Below are 19,360 nucleotides of genomic sequence, written 5' to 3' on the forward strand. Positions count from 1 at the left end.
TCTGTCCTGGAGGAAAAGAGCACTTCCCTCTCCACCCAACAAGAGAACAAAGTCCTGGGCTTGGCTCCCGTTAGCCCAAATTGAGTCACATGGCTACCCCAAAGCAATCACAACGGCCTGAGGGATGACAGTGCTGATTGGTTTAGCCCTAAATCATTGACTAATTAGTGATAAAATAGAGCCAACTCCCCCAGGATCACTTTACTGAGAATAAGCTGTGGGACCCCAAAAATCTGGGGACTATAACTAGAATCAAGGATGAACTAATGTGGAGAAACTCACAGCTTGGGCCTTATTTTTCTCTTTTTGCCAGACTTCCTCCCCAGACCAGCAAAGGTCTTCAGCAAGCATGTAGGGTCAAATATGAAAATACAGGTTTCTCACCCTCCCAGGTTCCATCTTGGTCTCACACCCTCCCCACCTCCCACCTAGGTGTGACCAGATCCACCTGGGAGAGCAGGAACAGGTGGAGAAACTGGCCAGTCCCAAGGGGCCCATTATTGAGCTCCAGGCTGGGTTGAGGTCAGTCTATAGGTAGGCTTGGACACTGCTCAGGTGTTGGGATTTGGGGGGAAGGGCAAAGTTATAAATAGGAGTGGAGAGGTGCTGTATGGATTTCGTATTGGTGCTGTAACAAATTACCACAAACCTAGTGGCTTAAAACAATACAAATTTATTATCTTACAGTTGTGGAGGTCAGAAGTCTGAAATGGGTCTCACTGGCGAAAATTAAAGTGTTGGCAGGACTGCGTTCCTTTCTGGAGGCTCCAGGGAAGAATCCATTTTTTCCCCTTTTCCAGCTTCTAGAGGCTGCCTGCACTCCTCAGCTCGCGCCCCTCTTCCATCTTCAAAGCCAGCAATGGCTGGTCAACGCTCATGTTACATCACTCCGACTCTTTGGCCTCCCTCTTCGACATTTAAAGACTCTTGTGATTACATTGGATCTAACCGGATAACACAGGATCATCTTATTTTAAGGTCAGCTACTTAACAACCTTAATGCCATCTGCAAACTTAATTCCCTCTTGCCATGTAACAACGTATTCACAGGTTCCCAGGGATTAGGCCGTGCACATCTTAGGAGTGGGAGGGCACACGTTTTTCTGCCTACCACAGGAGGCCTCCCCCAACAAAGGCCACTGTGTCCTGGGACCAGTTCTTAGAGTGGACAGAGGGTGAGGCTCCCTTCTTGGAACTGTGGGGTAGGGAGTGTTAGGTAGATACGCTAGCCCAGTCCTAGCAGCTGCCCTCAACTAGGTCACTGGCCCAAGTTAGACTTGGGAGAGTAGCTCAGTTGGGAATAAATAAATGTCACATCACCAAGGTGAGTGTCAAAGACGTTACCAGAGGGTACCTGGGCTTTAAGGGATGCGGAGAACCTGGGAGAACCTGTGGAGGTGACAGGTAATGCTGCTTGAGTCCGCAGAAGAGGGGGAAGGAAAGTCTGATGGCCTGGCAGCCCAGCAGCTGGGAGACAATATCGGTTTTCATCATCCAGCAACTACCACCCACCCCACTGGGAAGGAGAGAGGTGGAGGGTTGTGCGCTGCAGCAAGGGCCTGGAGCTCAGACAGGGCTCCCCGTCTGGATGAAGTAATCTTTCTTTGCTCCAAGTAGCTTCTGGGATTTGGAATCAGTTGGACTGAGTTCAAATACCACTGCACTATTTACAGACTGTGTGACCCTGGGAAAATGGCCTAACATCTCTGAGTCTCTGGTTCCTTATCAAATGAGAATATCACATGTTCTTCACAGTTAAGAATCAGAAGTTCTTACATAACAGTTATAGAGCAGGACTGTGCGAGAGTCTGAAAGAAGCCCCAGCATGAATTCATGATAAGGCTAATGTCTTGAGACAGACATGGGGTTGAATTTTGCCTTACCGTAACTGGCTGGGTGAATGTGGGCAAGTTGTGGTGAAGCCAACCATGAGTAAAGGCCTCAGCGTCTAGCTTGGAGCCAGCAGGCTCATCCAATGTAGACAAAGGCTGGCTGGCTCCTGGCCAGCTCAAGGTGTTTCCCTTTGCCTGGAAACCGGGAGGTGTGGCTGAGGCAGGCCATGGAGGGGAGTTCAACTAAAAAGTGGTGGAGGGGAATCCTGCTCTGGACCTCTCCGGCTCCCCCAAATGTTGGGGACCAGTTTCTCGGGGCTGAAGGAGACAAGCGAGCGGGGAGCTACCTGGGAGGAGCATTTCAGGGCTGAGGGCTTGAAAAAGCCTTGGGTCCTCATTGCCTGCTGGGAGCCTGGGGTTCGGGCCCAGCCTTGGGACAACAGGTAAGGTGGGAGCTGAACACCTAAAGGGGAGTTCCCCAAAGCCACTAGGCAGCGCACGGGCTCCTGCTGTGACCCGGAGCCCTGGGTTAGCAGGCGGCAAGGACGCATGGCGGAGGTAAGAACAAAGTGTATCCACACACACCCCCACCACAGGTGTGGACCAGGCCCAGGCCGCAGTAAAAATGCCCGCCGCCTGAGCTTCAGACCATGTACTCGTTCAGCTGCCTGGCGCCCGGGGACGGCATCTGGCCTCCGCTGCAGCCCCTCACCTACACCTACCTGCCGGCCCCTCTGCTGCTGCCCCCCATCCAGGCCCACAACTTCTGCAGCCGGCCCCGGAGCCTGAGAGCGGGGGAGTGGGGCGCCCCGCGGGAATACCACTGCTTCCACGGCCCGGGTGCGCCCCTGGGGGCCGTGCCGCCCTTGTGGGTCTTCCCGCAGGCCTACGCCGCCCCCGGCTACCTGGGGCCGTCGCCTCAGGCGCCCGCAGCGGCAGGGATGGCGGCGGCCGAGAGCGCGGCGCCGTGGCCGGAGGGCGGCCGCCTACAGGCTGAGCTGCGCTGGGGCCACGTGGTGCGTGCGCTGGGTCCGCGCCTGGAGCTGCCCGACTTTGTGCGGCGGGAGCTGCGGCGCGTGTACGGCACGTACCCGCGCACCGACGTGCGCGTCACCTACCGCGGCGGCGAGTTCCTGCTGCAGGCGGCTCCGCGCGTGCGCGAGCCCGAGGACCGCGTGCGGAGGACCGTGGTGCGGAGGACCGTGCTGCGCCCGCCCGCCAGCAGCAGCAGCGGCAGCGGGGACAGCGGCCCGGGCCGGAAAGCGGCGGAGCGCGGCTGCGGCGGGAAGAAGAGGGCAGTCCTCAGCTGAGGGCGCCGCACGGCCCGGCGGCCGGCCCGCGTGCGCTCGCGCCGCTCTCCTCCCTGCGCCCGCCGCCGCCAGCCGGGAGGAGGGAGGTCTCAGCTGTGCGTTGGAGCCCAGTGCACCTGTTTTTTTTTTTTTTTTCCTTACCAAGACTGTCCGCTGCCCGCCTCCTGTACTTCTTTGATTTCTCTCACGTTATTGCTGGATGGTGGGGGAAGGACGAGAAGGGATCAAGGACATGTCTGTGTGAGTGTCCTGTCACTCTTTCTACTTGCGCTTGGGAAGCCTGGACGAGAGATGGAAGACGGGCCTGGATCCGTGTTTCCTCTCTCCTTTCTTCTCCCCATCTTCTTTCCCTTAGAAGCCTACCCTGCAATAAGGCCCCACTTTCCCGTTTTCCTCTCCTCCTCTAGCAAAGCTCCCAGAACTCCCCGAGCTGAGGGCCCACCTATTCCCACCTTGTAGTGAAAAGTGAATAAATGAGTGAAGTCAAGTGTATGCTGCAAGATCATTTTTATGTTTGGAGGTGGAAGTATTTCCCCATCTGTGTAATGTTAGCCTTACTTCCCTGCCTGGGGTACAAGGAGTTGTGCCAGGAAGAGGGGTGGGGGGTTGGATTACAATGGACCTCTGGAAAAAGTGTGCCTCCTCACTGGCTGGGCCTAGTTCCCCTTCTCACTAGCTCTCCTCAAGTGTGTAGGACAACACCCTCCTGGGTACTGCGGCCCACCATCCGCAGAGAGATCCTAAGGGCATAAACGCTTTTGTTGAAGCATGTGTGGTGGGCAAGGCTGAGGAAGGGATGCCTAAGACATCGATTTAGAGCTGGCTCTGATATTTTCTGGTCACGTAAATAGGCTCTCTGAGCCTGAGTTTCTTCATCTGTTAAAGAAGTGTAAAACCAACCCAGCCTACCAGGAAAATTCACTAGGGTTGAAAATTTAAGATAAATGTCACTTTTGTCTCCTGATTCTTGCTAACAGTCTTAAATAGGCTGAATTTGCAATATTCTATGAGCTTGCTGGAGGGTTGGGCCACATATCCAATTTTAACTGTGGGTCTATCCAGACCGCCAGATCTGATGCCCAGGCTGTATAAATTTGGCTCCTTGTGGAATTGCTTTTACTGAACTTCCAGTTGTAGCTGGCCATCAGCTATCTGGGTATATAGGTATGTTATTAAAGCTGTAGACCACCACTTGACTGAACAGTGCTTCCTGGAGAAGTCCTCACAAACCTCAGAACTTGGGAAAGCTTTCTCCTGAGGAATGGTTTTCTTTTATCTTTGAAGCACCAAGGATCTCATAACTGATCGTATTTTTCTCTTTGCCCTGGTTTCTAGAGAACTCAGGGCCAAATTTGCTTAGAATATTTTATGTAAGGTCTTGATCCTGAACTGTTACCCCTAGTTATCATATTTCCCTTTCCTTTTTTAAAAAAATTTTATTTTTCCTTTTTCTCCCCAAAGCTGCCTGGTACATAGTTGTATATTTCTAGTTGTGGGTCCTTCTAGTTGTGGCATGTGGGACGCCGCCTCAGCATGGCTTGATGAGCAGTGCCATGTCTGCACCCAGGATCCAAACCTGTGAAACCCTGGCCGCCAAAGTGGAGGGCAGGAACTTAACCACTCGGCCACGGGGCCAGCCCCTTTTTTTAAAGTATAAAAGCACAAGGAGGTGATATAGGGTGATGGGTCTGCTGTGTGACCTTAGATGAATTACTTAATGTCCCTGAGCCAATTTCCTCATTGAAAATGGGGATAATGGTATTAGGACATATCTCATAAGGTTATTGAGACGATGCCATGAAATCCTGCACACAAAATACTTACCACAGTGCCTGGCATGTACTAAGTGCTCAAATATTAGTGTTTGTTTAAAAAAATAGTTTGCAATACAGAAATATGTAATATAGGAAGTTAAAATCTTTTCTAATATCCCTCACCCCTACATGATCCCTGGGGTCCAATCTCTTTTTTTTTCTGTGCACGTAGTATTAGTTACATAAAAGGAATTGCACTGTTTTGCCTGTTGCATTTTACATTAAGTGTATCTTGGACATCATTCCATGCCAGTGCACATACAGCTACCTCATTCTTTAACAGCCACCCAATATTCTATAGCATTTGGATTCTTTCCAGATTTTAGCTATGAAAAGCACATCCAACAAATTTCTTTTTTTTTCAAAGACTTTATTTTTCCTTTTTCTCCCAAAGCCCCCCAGTACATAGTTGTGTATTTTTAGTTGTGAGTCATTCTAGTTGTGGTATGTGGGACGCCGCCTCAGCATGGTTTGATGAGCAGTGCCACATCCGCGCCCAGGATTTGAACTTGCAAAACCCTGGGCCGCTGAAGCGGAGCACATGAAATTAACCACTCGGCCATGAGGCCGGCCCCCGAACAATTTCTTGAGTGCCTGTTATTTGCCAGGAACTTTTGTAGGCCCTGGGGATATGGTAGAGAATGAGACAGCCATGGCAGTCTCTGCCCTTATGGAGCTTGCATTTTAGTGGGGAGACATGAGGATGAGGCAACACGCAAATAGATAAAGGGAAGTTGTTATAAGTACTACAGCCAGAATAAGAGACGGAAATAGAAATGCGAGTGGGCTAGTGAAACTTAGTTTAGAATAAGGCAATCAAGGAAGGCTTCTCTGAGGAGGTGACATTTAAACTGAGATCTAAAGAATGCAAAGACAAGGGTGAGGGAGAAGCCAGGCAGAGAGCATGGTGGGTGCAAAAGCGCCAAGGAGTGAAAGTTATCTTCATTCACTCAACAGTCATTTGAGAGTCCACGAGATGCGGGCAGTATTCTAGGCACTGGGGCTACAGGAGAAAACCACACCAGTCCCTGCCCTCAGGGAGCTTACTTTAGAGGTATAATGTACAGAAATAGAGACTGACAACAAGCAAACAACAATCTGACATTACATGTAATGTCAGGTAGTGGTAAGTGATAGGGTGCTGTTTTCAATAGGATAGTTACAGAAGGCTTCTCTGAAGAGGTAACTCTTGAATGTGGACCTAATAAAGACCTTTAAACCCATTTGAATACCTGGGGGAGAAAAGCCGGTACAACGCCCCTGTGGCTAGAATGTCCTTGTCCTGTGAGCGAGTGGGAAAGTGGTAGTTAATGAGATTAAAGATGAAGCCAGATCCTGTGGTGCCTTGAAGCCATGTTGAGAATTTTGGGTTTAATTCTTAGGGGGTGGAGGGTTGTGAGCAGGGGAGAATGTGATTCAGATTTTTTTTTTTTTTTAGTTATTCTGGATGCTATGTGGAAAAGAGACTGCAGAGGGGCCATTGTGGAAATAGTGAGACCAGCTAGGAGGCTTTTAAAGTAATATAGGCAAAAGAAGATGATACCTTCGGCTTATTTGGAAGTAGTCAGGGTGATGAGAAAATAAATGGCCTTGAATGTGGATCTTTGTTCACATGTACAAGTGTTACATTGTAGAATCTAAAGTCTAAGAACTAGAAATGGAATCATTGAACAATAACACCCTAGTAGCAACAAGCACAGCCAGCCAGCACCCAGATCTCTGGTTCTAAGTCCATTCTCCATTAAGAGAAACCAGGCCTCTTGGAAAAATGGCTGATTCCAGGGCTGCAGCAGGGAAGACACAAGATAAGCCTGGAACAACGTGTACCAGAAAATAAAGGACAGCTCAAAAATGTCAAAAGAATAAAGGAGCCAGCTTGAAGGGACTTCCACTGATCAAATCAAGGACAATTTAAGCATCAAAACAAATGATCACAGTAGCAGATTATAACCTACTGAATAGAATAAGGATCCGTAAGTGCATACTCACATTAACTAAAGAAATAAATATGAAAGGAAAGCTCTTCCTAACAGTAAAAGGAATAATGAAATTGGAAAGATGACCATTCTCGACCATCATTGTAATAACTGATTCAGGTGAGAATCATTCATAGATACTAAAACTAATGGGTGAAAGTTTGATGAGAAACAGGATATTTAAATAGTTTCAAAGTATGTTCCAATAAAATATTTATTAGTTACAAAGTAAAAACTAGTAACCTAGTAGTGTGGTAGGGAAAACTGGTCCATGACACTTTAACTTCATTGCAGTAGTGCCACTTGAATAAAGTTTTGCTTACCGTCTTTATCAAGTGTCTTGAAAAATTTTTCTTTAACAGAGAGGGATTGACATCATGTACTTTCTGATATGTTAAAGTGAAAAAGCACAACATCAATTCAGCAGTAATGCATAATTGTGAGGAAACATCAGATAAACCTAAATTGAGAGATAACCCCACTGGTCTTTATCGTTCAAAATGTGAATGTCATAAAAGACAAAGGGAGGCTGAGAAATTGTTTCAGGTCAAAGGAGACTAAAGAGGCATGGAAACTAAATGCAATGCAAGATCCTGTTTTGGATTCTGGACCAGAATGAAAATTGTTACAAAGGACATTATTAGGACAAGTAGTAAGATTTGAATAAGGACTATAGATTAGAGAAAGCAACATGGCAAAAGGGTAACAGTTGGTCAATCTGGTAGAATGGTAAGCAAGAGTTCTTTGAACTATTCTGGCAACTTTTCTGTAAGTTTACAATAATTTCTAACTAAATAAAAATAGTAATAATAAGTAAACTGAATCTCTGGGTCAAAAAGGATACATATTTTAAATGTACTATATATCGGGGCTGGTCCAGGTGGCCGAGTGGTTAAGTTCGCACACTCCAACTTTGGCGGCCCAGGGTTTTGCGGGTTCAGATCCTGGGCGCGGACATGGCACTGCTCATCAGGCCACGTTGAGGTGGCGTCCCACATGCCACAGCTGGGAGGACCCACAACTGAAAATATACAACTATGTACTGGGGGCATTGGGGGAGAAAAAGCAGGGGAGAGAAAAAAAGAAGATTGGCAACAGTTGTTAGCTCGGGTGCCAATCTTTAAGAAAAAAAAGAAAAAGAAAAAAAATGTACCATATATCTATGTCACAGAATTTATGTTTTGTTTTGTTTCTTTCCCTCCCCAAAGCCCCAGTGCATGGTTGTATCTCCTACTTGTAAGTCATTCTCATTCTAGTTCTTTTACGTGAGCCACTGCCACAGCATGGCAACTGACAGACAGGTGGTGTGGTTCTGCGACCTGGAAGCAAACCCGGGCCACCAAAGTGGTGAGTGCCAAACTTTACCCACTAGGCCATCAGGGCTGGCTCGATTTTATGTTTTAACCTTGGAGAATTGTCTGCATGCTGGTAAGCCTCCTCAAATCCTTTTTGGAAACAAGGCAGGTCTCAAGTAAATCATGAGTCCCACACTGAATAAGATGTGTTCTGTGTCCCCTTCCCTCTCTATCCTCTGAGTCCAGACCCCTGAAGTCTCCCAGCTTCCCCCATCTCTGAACAACTTCTGCACTGCTCACAGACACTCCCCCCAAGGCTTCCACTTATGCCTTGAAATGCCCACAGGCTGCATACAAGTTTACCTCTATCCCCCAGGCCTGGTGAGGGAGGGCAGCCCCTGATTACAGGCTTTTTGAAGAAGGTGCTGTCACTCAGCCCAGCCTAGCATGCCACACACGTACTTCCAACCCCAGTGCATGCTCTCCAGGCCCTGTAGACGTAAGGGAGCCCTGCAGGGAGCCTAGATGCTTCCTTCTTTGAACTGAACCCTTAGAAGCTTAGAACTCATAAAACATCTGGGCTGCCAGGGACCTTACTGTTCACCTGCCCCAACCCCCTCGATGTACATTATGCTTGGAAACCAAGGCCAGAGAGAAGGAGTGACTCACCCAAGGTCACACAGTAGGTGAGAATCCAGAGCTCCTAGATCCCAGCAGGGCTTGGACCACCAAACCCTGATCCTGATGGCCTCTTCCTCCTGGCCCCAGTGTTACCCAACCCTGGCATCTGGTCTGGAGCCCTTCACTCAATAAACCCTGACTGACAAATTTTAAGTCCTATCCTACCTCCCAACTGGATAGCTCACATTCTACTTAAGGGAGGATAATAAGAATCATAACAACCTCACACACTTAACTGAGAACCTACTATGTGCAGGCACTGAGCTAAAGCCCTGTATGGAAACTATCAGCTCACTTAGTTTAATGTTCACAAAAGCTTGATGTGGATATAATTATTACAGATGAGGAAACTGAGGGCTATAGAGGTTAACAACTTACCCAAGGTCACACGTGGAAAATGCAACTGGGAAATCTGATTAGCTTTAACCTCTAGGCCAAAGTGCCTCTCATATACATGAGACACACTCAGCAAAATGCAAGGAAAACTTATTGAACAGCTACTATGTGCAGAACCCTGGGCTAGATATTATGGGGCTCATGAATCGAGCCCCACTGGAGAGGAGTGGGGGGATTTGCAGAAGATAATATGTACCGCTGGGGAGTTGAGAGAGGCTTCTTGGAAGAGGCATCTGAGAGAGGCTTTGAAGGATGTATAGGATTCCAACGGATAGTGATGGGAAGGAGGTGTCCCCAGAAGAATTGAGGAAGGGTCAGCATGAGTACAAGCATGGAGGGCAGGTTACGAGCAGGGAGCAATGGAAGATCAGGCTTCTAAGTGGAAAAACTTTAATGGCAAGGTAAGGAGGTTTGGGGAGCCATCAAAGTCTTTGAGCAGAAGAGTAACCCAAGTTGCAGTTATTAAAAGATCTGCCCAGTGGCAGGATGGGTGCCTGGAGGAGCGCCTTGCTGGGATGCTATGAACCTGAGCCAGCGGCTTCCCCCTGACCTCAGTATTGATGGTGTAGCACAGCCGGGCACCAGAACTGAGTCCCTAGGGCATTTGCTGGAGCTCACAGCCTATGGAATTCAGTTCTCAGAGCCAGGTGGCCAAAGTTCTCTCAGTCTTGATGCTGCCCTCCCATGCTCTCTTCTGGGAATTTTTCCCATTTCCAGGATGGGTCAGATGAGGAACCTGGGATTCCAAGATTCCTCCTATCCCAGGGAGGGTCTGAGCTTGGACCTGAAAATAGGGCCCCACAGTTAGGGAAAGGGCAAGGGTTCTCTAAATTCCAACAGGAATTGATGTAGGACATGAGGGGAGGGGGCTCAGGGGCTCAGGTAGGGATTCCATAGGTACTTGGGAGTTAGTCCCATCATCTCCTGCCCAGACGTGCTCCTCAGGGGCTCAGGTAGGGATTCCATAGGTACTTGGGAGTTAGTCCCATCATCTCCTGCCCAGACGTGCTCCTGGTGGAGCCAGATGTCGAGCTGGAGGGGCAAAGGACTGGGGGAAGAGCCAGAACATGTACACTGAGAAGGGCATCTCTCCAGAGGCTGAGGGGCTTCCTGAGCCAAAGGGGACGCCAAAAATGTGGATCCCCAACATAGGGGCCCAGGAGTCCCAGCTCCCTGAAAATCTCCACACCTGAAGGGAAAATCTGAAGTACCTGGAATAGGCAGGGCAGTGGAAGGGAAGATTTCCCGAAACACACTTTCACTTTCTGGAGAGTTAAACTGAGGGCTGCGGTGCTGTTCCCACTCACAAGGCAGAGCCTATCCCTGGAGAGGGAAAGGCAAGCCGGCAGGCTCAGAAGCCACCCTACCCCCACCCTGCTTGAGTTGGGAGAAAGGGGGTCGCACTTACCAGTGAAGGCTCCTCTCGCTCTTGGGGCTGGATCTGCAGTGATGCTCTCAGAGAGTGCTCCTTAAATAGGGCCCCCACCCCGCCCCAGCCAACTCCCACCCCTGCCCCATCCTGGCTCTTCTGAGAAAGGAGGAAGGTGTGGGAGGGCTGGGCACCCTGCCCAAAGAGCCCTTTCTGACCTCAAGCAAGAGGGGGGACACTTCTCCAGCACCCACCCCCCCATCCTTCGAAGAATCCTCTTCCTCAACTCAGTCACTGACTGAGTTCCTCCCACCCGTTGAGACCAGCCAGCTGGCTTCTTTCTCTGCTCTTAATGTCTGAGAAATCTGCCCTTTATGCCTACTTCGAGCCTAATTTCTCTCTGAGGTTGGATGGTGAGGCGTCGGTGTGCACGGGGAAGCTTCAGCATAGGCTTCTAGCTTTTCCCCTCAGATGAGGAGACCCAGGCTCCCAAACACCAGCTGCAGAATTCCTTTGAGGGAATGGAGAGAGAGGAGCCATCATGGACCTCCTTTCACCCCGTGTGGCTTCAAGCAGCACTCAAAGGGCAAGTGGAGTCTATTCCTGTCTTGGGGAGGGAGAGACTAAGACCCAAGGGGATGGAAAATCAACGGCTTAAGGTCTGGCCAGCTGTGGAATGCCAAGCAGGAGAGTGTTCCCTGGAGCCCCTACCTTATAGTCTGTGTGTGTCCTTGTGTCTGTGGTGGTCCCTCTCCTTAGCCCACCCTCTCTCCTCTGACCCCAGAACCTGACCCCTGCTGCACAGAGTTGGGACCCTCCAGAGTTTGAGTTGGAAGTTGAGAGGCTCCCCCTAAGTGATCTTTCCCATCATCCTTCCCCAAAAGCTCGGGAAGTTCTTTCCGATGATGTTATCTAGCTACATCCAACTGGCATCCAAGAAACAGGCAGTCGGGGAGGAGGGAAAGGCGCAGTGTCAGCGATGGCTGCAGGGGTCTTGGGCCAGAACTAGGGACAGTTCTAGTGAGGAAACCTGAAATTTCCCGTAATGAGGGTGGTAGGGAGAGAAGAGTCATCTGTATTGTGCAATGGAGGGGGAGGAGGCTGGGGGGCTGGGTGAGGGGAGGAGTGGCCATATCCTTAGAGGGCTGGCAGAGGCCCGGGCCTGACTGAACTACCCATCACCCCCTTCCCAGGGGCCTGCCTGGCCAGAGTTCAAAGTGGCTGTTACCCCACCCCTCATTAACCCCAGCAGCGCCAGGCTGGCAGCACCAGTGTGTTTTTATGGGAGACGCGACGCCAAACGGGCTCCTTCCTTCCTCCCTCCCCTTTCCTGCCTCCTCTCCTCAGCAGCCAACATCTTGCTCTCTCTGAGGCCAGAGGACCCTGGTGGGGAGGTGGGAGCCTGCAGTGAGGGACAGGACTGGAGGAGGGAGCAGGGATCCCCTTTTTCTCCATATTTTGGCACTGCCTCAGTCCTTAGGGGAAAGGATGCAACTTTCTACCTTGGGCTGTGGGCTCCTAAGGGCAGGCACAGTCTCTGAGTCCCCAGCACCCTACAAGAGGACTAGCTCTGAAGAGGGATTCATCCCTGCTGATTGGAGATGAACTAGCTTATCCTTTAAGGGAATTCTTTTCCTCACAACCCACTGTGGGCTTCCCCTCAGGGTAGAACCAGGAAGTTGAGGTGGCAGGAACAGAAAAGAGGAAGCTGAGGCCTGCTGGGTCCTGGAGTTCAGCTGCCCTGTTTTAAATGAGAAGCCCCACCAACATGGGCATGAAGGCACTGGGGTAGGCATGGCCTGCAGGCCATCCAGGGTCTGGGCTCAGGTGCATCCTCACTCAGAGCACCTGCTGCCCTCCCTCCATCCAAACCAGGCTCCATGGTCCTGAGACTGAGGATGGAGTTAGAATTTCCCTGGATTGTGGTGAAACTGTGCCTTGTACCCACATGGTTAGGGAAACAAAATAACCAAGGTTTCTGAGCTTGCCTTGCAGAACAGCAGGAGGACCGCTGATACCAGAGGAACTTGCTGACAGCCTCCTGCCTGCCTAAGCCTCTTGCCCGAGCATTGAGAAGCTAAAATGACTGATTGTAAACTTTAAACTTCAAAGACCAAAACTCCACTGTGTGCAACACATAGAACAGATAGTCATGCCTGTGCAGAAGACTCAGAACTTCAGCGCCAAGGCCACGTGCTCCCCCTCCCCTACCTGAAACCCCAAATAAAAACCCTTGTCTGTAACTTTTCGGGGAGTTCAGGATTACAGCATTAGCTGCCTGTTCTCCCTGCTCAGCACTTTGCAGTAAAATTCCCACTTTCTTCCACTACACCCTGTGTCAGAGATTGGCTTGCTGCGCAATGGGTGAGTAAACTCACTTTAAGTTCGATATCAAATTTGGCGACCCAGATGGGACTGTGTTCAATGTGGACGTCTCACCTCTGGCACACCAGCCTCTGGCTAAAGGCCTCTCTTGGAGGCTGTCCTGCAGCTGCCTGAGCCCCTTGTCTCAGGGACAACCCCAAGCAACTGGCTGCTGACCAGACATCGTTGGCCCACGGCACTTTTGCTTTTGGTGGTGGAAGAAGCAAGGTTGGGGATTTGGGAAGATATCTCTTGTAAGTAGCTGGCAGTTTTTGTTTTTGTCTTTGTGCCAACCTTTTCCAACAGGACCAGCCAGAAATAATGGGTACCTGGCAGCCCTCTGGGTTCCATTTGCTTTGGTTTGCAATGGACATCCTTTTGTTGAGTTTCCTTGTTAACTGACTGGAATCTTATTTTTCCTTTCATTTGTTTGCCCGTTTCAGGGGTTTTGTTCAAGGTTACTGGAGTTTGTTCATGGAGGACCCCAATTTTTTGAAAAGACTAGAGATTTTTCACTCACAGAGGAACTCTTGGCCCCGTTTGTCTTGATATGTGTGCGTGTGAATGGTGCCACAATGGGAACTCAGATTCAGTTCCCCGTGGCAGCCGTCTAGGGTGTATATTGCAAAATTGAAATGTTTTCAATTATGAACCTATGAAGAGGAAAAAAAAGCCAGAAGGCAGAAATTACAATGAGAAATCTGACCAACCGTCATTTGGGGCAACAGTTAAGCCACTAAGGTTGATAAAATTATAAAGATTAAAATGTTTGAGCTAATATTTTATAAAGAGGTTATGTCAACTTTGCCTGAGTGTTTTTTGGGAATGGATGTTATCTCTAGCTGGGAATGCTTCCCCTTGTTAATGGAATCTTAATGGAAGCTATGATTAGAGGTATAAGAGTTGATAAAATAAAGATAAAACCTTGTAAAAAAAATTGGTATATTTAAGTGGGCTTTTTGTGAAATGATTGTATCTCTTTTGCCTGTTTGATAGATTATGTTGTGGGGATAAACATTGTGTCTCACTGGTGAAAGTTTCCCCTGCCTGATATTGTAAGAGCATATACATCCATCCTTCAGGCAATGTTGGTTAAACATGCTAAAGGAGATTTCACTTTAAAATGGCCATTCTGGGGAACCTTGTTTCAGATGAATCCACTTTGAGGGTCACCGTTAAGAGAGAGAGAATTCAAAACCTAAATGTGTTCTTTGATTAATATGAAGAAGCTTCTAAAAGACAAAATGACTTTTAAAACATCTCTTAAAAGGATCCTAACAGCAAAAAGAAAAGAATCTTTTGTAAAGATCTTTGGCCATCTGAACAGGTTCATCTGCCAGAGGCACAGTTTGGATCCAACTGTTCTTTTGAGTTTTGTACCAGAGACATGGTTAAAATTTTGAAGATCTCTGTTTGTGTTTATCTGTATGTTTATATGTGTAAGTCTCTCTATGTATTTGTCTTTCTTGGATGGTATAATTTCTGTCTTTTTTTTTTTTTTTTTGAGGAAGACTGGCCCAGAACTAACATCTGCTGCCAATTCTCGTCCTTTTGCTGAGGAAGACTGGCCCTGAGCTAACATCTGTGCCCATCTTCGTCTACTTTTTATATGTGGGACTCCTACCATAGCATGGCTTGACAAGCAGTGCCATGTCCTCACCCGGGATCTGAACCGGCAAACTTCGGGCCGCCAAAGGGGAACGTGCGAACTTAACTGCTGCGCCACCGGGCCGGCCCCTGGATGGTATAATTTCTGAAGGAGTTCTATTTAATTGGCTTGAAGTCAGCACTTATATAAATTTTTTCTAAATGTTATAGAAACTAGCCCAGAGGTCTTTCAAGTTAACATGATATAAAATGATCTTTGGCAAATAAGAGCTTGTTTAAGTTTGTTGGTTTAATTGAAATAAATGTGATTTCAGCGTTATCAACATTGGATATGATACAAACATGTTATCTCTATTACAAAATTTGTCAGCAAAAAATAATAACTTAGTATAATAGTTAATTTTGTTTGATGTCTCATGAGGTTTTTGTAGGCAACCTAAATATAATTGTTGAGAACAGGTAAACTAAATAGGTGCAAAAAGGATGAAAGTTTTTTGGGGAACTTTTTAACAATAATTATGTGTTATGATGTACGTATTTAAAACATCTTAAAATGATGGCTAACTGCTCTAATGTCACATGAAGTTTCTGTGAGTAATCTAAACCTAACTGTTGGGAATAAATGACTTAGATAGATGAAAATGGGTAAAAGTTTTTGAGTGCAATAATTGTGTTTTATGGTCTGTGTACTTGAAAAACAGCTTCCAAAATCTTTTTGGCAACTTGAAACTTCAGAGTTTTGCTAAATTAAATAATAGAAATTTATTGAGTATCTAGGTCATTTCCATGTAATAAAAAATATTAGAAATTGATTACTAAGCATAGATTTGTCTGCCTTTGGTTTCTTATCTCAGAGAAACTGAAAGATGCTTAGATTTACTGATAAACATGTTTCATGTATGATGGGGAATTTTCTATGAGAAAGTACATATTTCCGTATACAAGGAAAGTAAAATGTATATTTTCATGAAAGAAGGTAAAAAGAATAGAGGTATTTTTCTTAGTTTTCTTAAGAAAGATAAATTTGCCCTAAAGTACTAGAAAAGAAAAAAAGGAAAGAAAACAGGGAACAAATGCTGAATGTAAAAAGCAAGTGACAGAAGATTTGTGGACATAAAACCCTGAGGAATTTTGTGCATGGTCAAGCTGGCTGAGATTTAAATGAATTCAATTAAATGAATGAGTTTCAATATCAAGCGTAAGCTGGTGAAAAATTAGCATTTGGCTTTCTCTCTTTTGAAAGGATGATCTTTCTGAACTTTTGGTCTGCTCTTGACAAAGAGGCTATAAAAGATTTCTCTTTATTTTTGAGTGAGTCTACCTAAAAGGCAAAAAAAATCTATGTTTTGTTAAAATAACTTCTTATCTTCAAAAAGACTGAGGTCTCTTTATTAAGGTTTTAAAAAAAATTATTAATCTGTTTAAACTCTCTCTATTTGCCTTTGACATCTTCTGTTGTCACCTTGATTGAATGGATAAGTAAGCATTGTTTCCTATTTGACCAAGTGTTTTAAACCCTTTTGATATTTTTGACAAATTCTCCCAAGGTTCAAATCCTGGGTAACGTCTTTCTTTTGACTTAAAAAGGAACTTTGAGAATTTCCAATGGGCCCTGGGTCTTCTCAAAGAATGTCTTCTCTCTTTCTATAAAGAGAGATATTAAAATAATTAGACCTATTTGGTGTGTTAAATTACATGGGAAGCATTGTCATATAAATGATGATAAACCTTCCTGGCGTTATTTTGTTTGGGAAAATGTTATTAATATCAGTGTTTTTAAAAATTATACAACATTCCTAAAATTCTGACCTGTCTTGGTTATCAGTCATAATTCAGGTTGTTATCTCAAACTGTTATATGTCACAGAAATGGTCAAGTGTCTTTTGTCAATTGCCATTTTTTAATGTTTCGTTATTTGCAGACAGTTGTTGTTTTACTCTGATGTTTTTGCAGATGTGTTTCATCTTTAGAGAGATTCATGGAAAGGACTCTGACACTTGCTCTAGAATGCAGGTTTCTGATAAACTTGCAGATTATAAACTGAGCTGGATAAAAAATTACAGAACTCTCATGGAGAAACCAATGGCCTCGTAAAACTGCTAACAGAAGATCAGGATCAAGAATTAATTACAAGGGCCAGCCCCATGGCTGAGTGGTTGGGCTCATGCGCTCTGCTTTGGCAGCCCAGGGTTTCACCAGTTCAGATCCTGGGCATGGACCCGGCACCACTCATCAAGCCATGCTGAGGGGGCATCCCACATGCAGCAGCTAGAAGGACCCACAACTAAAATATACAGCTATGTACTGGGAGGATTTGGGGAGAAGAAGGAAAAATAAAAAATAAATTTAAAAAAGAATTTATTACATGAGACTGAATAAATTGATGAGTCATAATTTTTATGACTTTTTGTTTGAAATATGCTGATTTCTTAATGTTTTGTTTTTTCAGATTTAAGAAAATCTTTTTTTCTTTTCACTCTTTTCTTTTTTTTTAAGATTTTATTTTTCCTTTTTCTCCCAAAAGCCCCCCAGTACATAGTTGTATATATTATTTAGTTGTGGGTCCTTCTAGTTGTGGCATGTGGGATGCCACCTCAGCATGGCTTGATGGGTGATGCCATGTCCATGCCCAGGATCCAAACCAGTGACACCCTGGGCCGCTGAAGCAGAGTGCGCAAACTTAACCACTTGGCCACAGGGCCGGCCCCTCTTTTCTCTTAAGGAACTATGCCTTATAGCAATTTGTAAGCAGAATTGAAGCATTTATCTCTTTCTCCCTACCTGATACTTTGAGAATTTAAAAACTCTTGATGAGTGAGTATTCTTATTTTTATGGTGATATAGGTATTTACGTAAGTTCAATAAGAATCTGTTCTCCTTATAGTAGGACACAAGTGGAAACACTGGTTATATTACCCCGACTTTGACTGGAATGTCATATTTGAAAAAAGTGTATAAACTCAGATATGACCATATAACTTTTGAGGAACAAAGGTTGTCTTTATGAAATAAAGCCACTTGGAAATATTGGCCTGGTACCTTGCGAACAGGATACCCAGGAACCTTACCAGGTGAGTAAAGAAGGTCACTTCCCTGGCAGGTGCAAGAACCTAAGGATGTTTGAAGGATCTCGAGAAGAGAGGAATTCACCCAAATCTGTGGGTGTTTCAGGCAGAATCTGATGACAAGTCCTTCGCTTGGCTTTCCTGGCCTCAAGAGGCCTTTAAAGTTCAATCTGAGATTCCTTACAAAACGTTCCATCAAAGCAGATTTAAAGGAGCCTCTATGATCAATTGCTGTTCCTGCTGTAGTTTTGTAAATGGTTTCAAGTTTACTGAAACTAGACTTATTTTGTGAACCAATCAGTCTTAATTTGACTATCTTCAGTAAAAATGAGGGTGATTTTAGAGAGAAAAATTGTGTTTCAATAGAAACTATAATACACATTTGTGGATATTAGATTCTGGTTCTGTTAATTGTATTTGAGATTTTAGTTTTCTATCTGCAAACTGAAGCTTGACAACTTGATGTAAACTTAAGAGAGAACACCATGCTAGCCCATATTTAGAAAATCTTCATGCCTGTTGCTGTATAAACCACTCAAAAAGTTTGCCTGAGCACCTGATGACATCATCAGAGACATTTCAAACTGTAGGGGATACTTCAACCCTGACATCTAGAAATCTTGACGGGTCATCCCCTGGGCTCAGGAATTTATTTATAATTTGCTCCACCCATTAACCTTGTTTTCGTTTTGTTTCTCTAGAAATGCTTCTTATTAAGTACCTGGTTACTTGCTTACAGAATATAGGCCTAGCTTTGGGAGACCCTTCCTATGTTCTAGAGATGATCCAAAAGAACCAGAGAGAACTCAAATTAAGGAACTAGACGCTGTCAGATGTTCCTCTGCATCATCTTTGTAGTGGAGACTGAATCCTATTAAAGTCCTGAAAACACAAGCACCCAGAAGATCAACTTCATCCCCACTGAATGGGACCATACAAGAAATGCCACAAGGGAACAGAAACCATGCCATAGAAGAACATCACAACCAGGATCACCCAAATCTTGGCTGGCTTCATACTCTAGACACTCACTTCTCTGAATGGACAAATGAACCTCTGATAGACCTCAAGTTGCTATACAGAAGACAGTCTCCTAAAGATAATAAATGACTCTCAGATTCTTACCTTACTTGTTGGACTACTAAACAGCATGCTATTTAGTTACATCAGATTTCACTTGAAGTTCCAGGCCCTAACCTTGATTGGTTTACAGGCCTCTTCTCCTGGATTCCCCAAGGAGTAAGGTCCATTGTGGAGGGGATACTAAAATTTTGGTTGTGTATTTTGCTAATATGTGTGGTTGTCTATGTAATCATAAAATGTGGACTTATGTGTTGTTCTGAAGACATTGATCAGAGTAGTAAAATATTAGTCATGCAGAACATACCTCACTCTCCCCCATCTGGTACCCAAGAATATTTTTTAAATAAAGGTAGAACAATTTCATTTCTCTGACCTCAAACTTTGCCCTTTCACAGCAAGACGCAGCTAGAGCAGTCTTCACCCCCATTTCCCAAGATTGAGGAATGATCAAAAGAGAGGGGGGCATTGAAACTGAGGATGAAGCAGTCAAAATTTCGCTGGATTAAGGTGAAATTGTGCCTTGTACCCACAAGATTAATGTGGGAAACAAAATAACCAAGGTTTCTG

At 45.9% G+C, this 19,360-nt stretch overlaps 1 protein-coding gene, 1 long non-coding RNA gene and 1 other non-coding gene across 4 annotated transcripts; 1 reads left to right on the plus strand and 2 right to left on the minus strand.

Moving 5' to 3' along the window:
* Positions 1-653: 653 nt before the first annotated feature.
* LOC138915558 (uncharacterized) lies at positions 654-2,693 on the minus strand. The gene is made up of 2 exons (XR_011421608.1): positions 2,555-2,693; positions 654-944 (listed from the first exon to the last, which is right to left on the minus strand). It is a non-coding gene; the product is annotated as an uncharacterized lncRNA (long non-coding RNA).
* On the plus strand, positions 1,793-15,708 carry C1H10orf95 (chromosome 1 C10orf95 homolog). 2 transcript variants are annotated; one of them, XR_011421607.1, is made up of 6 exons: positions 2,139-2,275; positions 2,429-3,382; positions 6,395-7,052; positions 8,141-8,279; positions 12,669-13,037; positions 14,549-15,708. XR_011421607.1 is itself a non-coding variant. In XM_023640282.2 (2 exons), exon 2 carries the CDS (start codon positions 2,483-2,485, stop codon positions 3,140-3,142), a length of 660 nt encoding a protein of 219 aa, XP_023496050.1. In that variant the 5' UTR covers positions 1,793-2,275; positions 2,429-2,482; the 3' UTR covers positions 3,143-3,629. The 2 variants fall into 2 exon arrangements, 1 of the variants encoding a protein (XP_023496050.1); XM_023640282.2 differs by lacking the exons at positions 6,395-7,052; positions 8,141-8,279; positions 12,669-13,037; positions 14,549-15,708 and having other exon boundaries at positions 1,793-2,275; positions 2,429-3,629.
* MIR146B (microRNA mir-146b) lies at positions 9,879-9,952 on the minus strand. The gene has a single exon (NR_032778.1). It is a non-coding gene; the product is annotated as a microRNA mir-146b (primary transcript).
* Positions 15,709-19,360: the final 3,652 nt, after the last annotated feature.

The sequence above is a fragment of the Equus caballus genome, chromosome 1, assembly GCF_041296265.1.
Source record: "Equus caballus isolate H_3958 breed thoroughbred chromosome 1, TB-T2T, whole genome shotgun sequence".
NCBI classification, from domain to species: domain Eukaryota; kingdom Metazoa; phylum Chordata; class Mammalia; order Perissodactyla; family Equidae; genus Equus; species Equus caballus.

Excerpts from the sequence above, each read along its gene's own strand:
- C1H10orf95 (XM_023640282.2), top strand. The coding sequence starts at position 2,483 with ATGTACTCGTTCAGCTGCCTGGCGCCCGGGGACGGCATCTGGCCTCCG.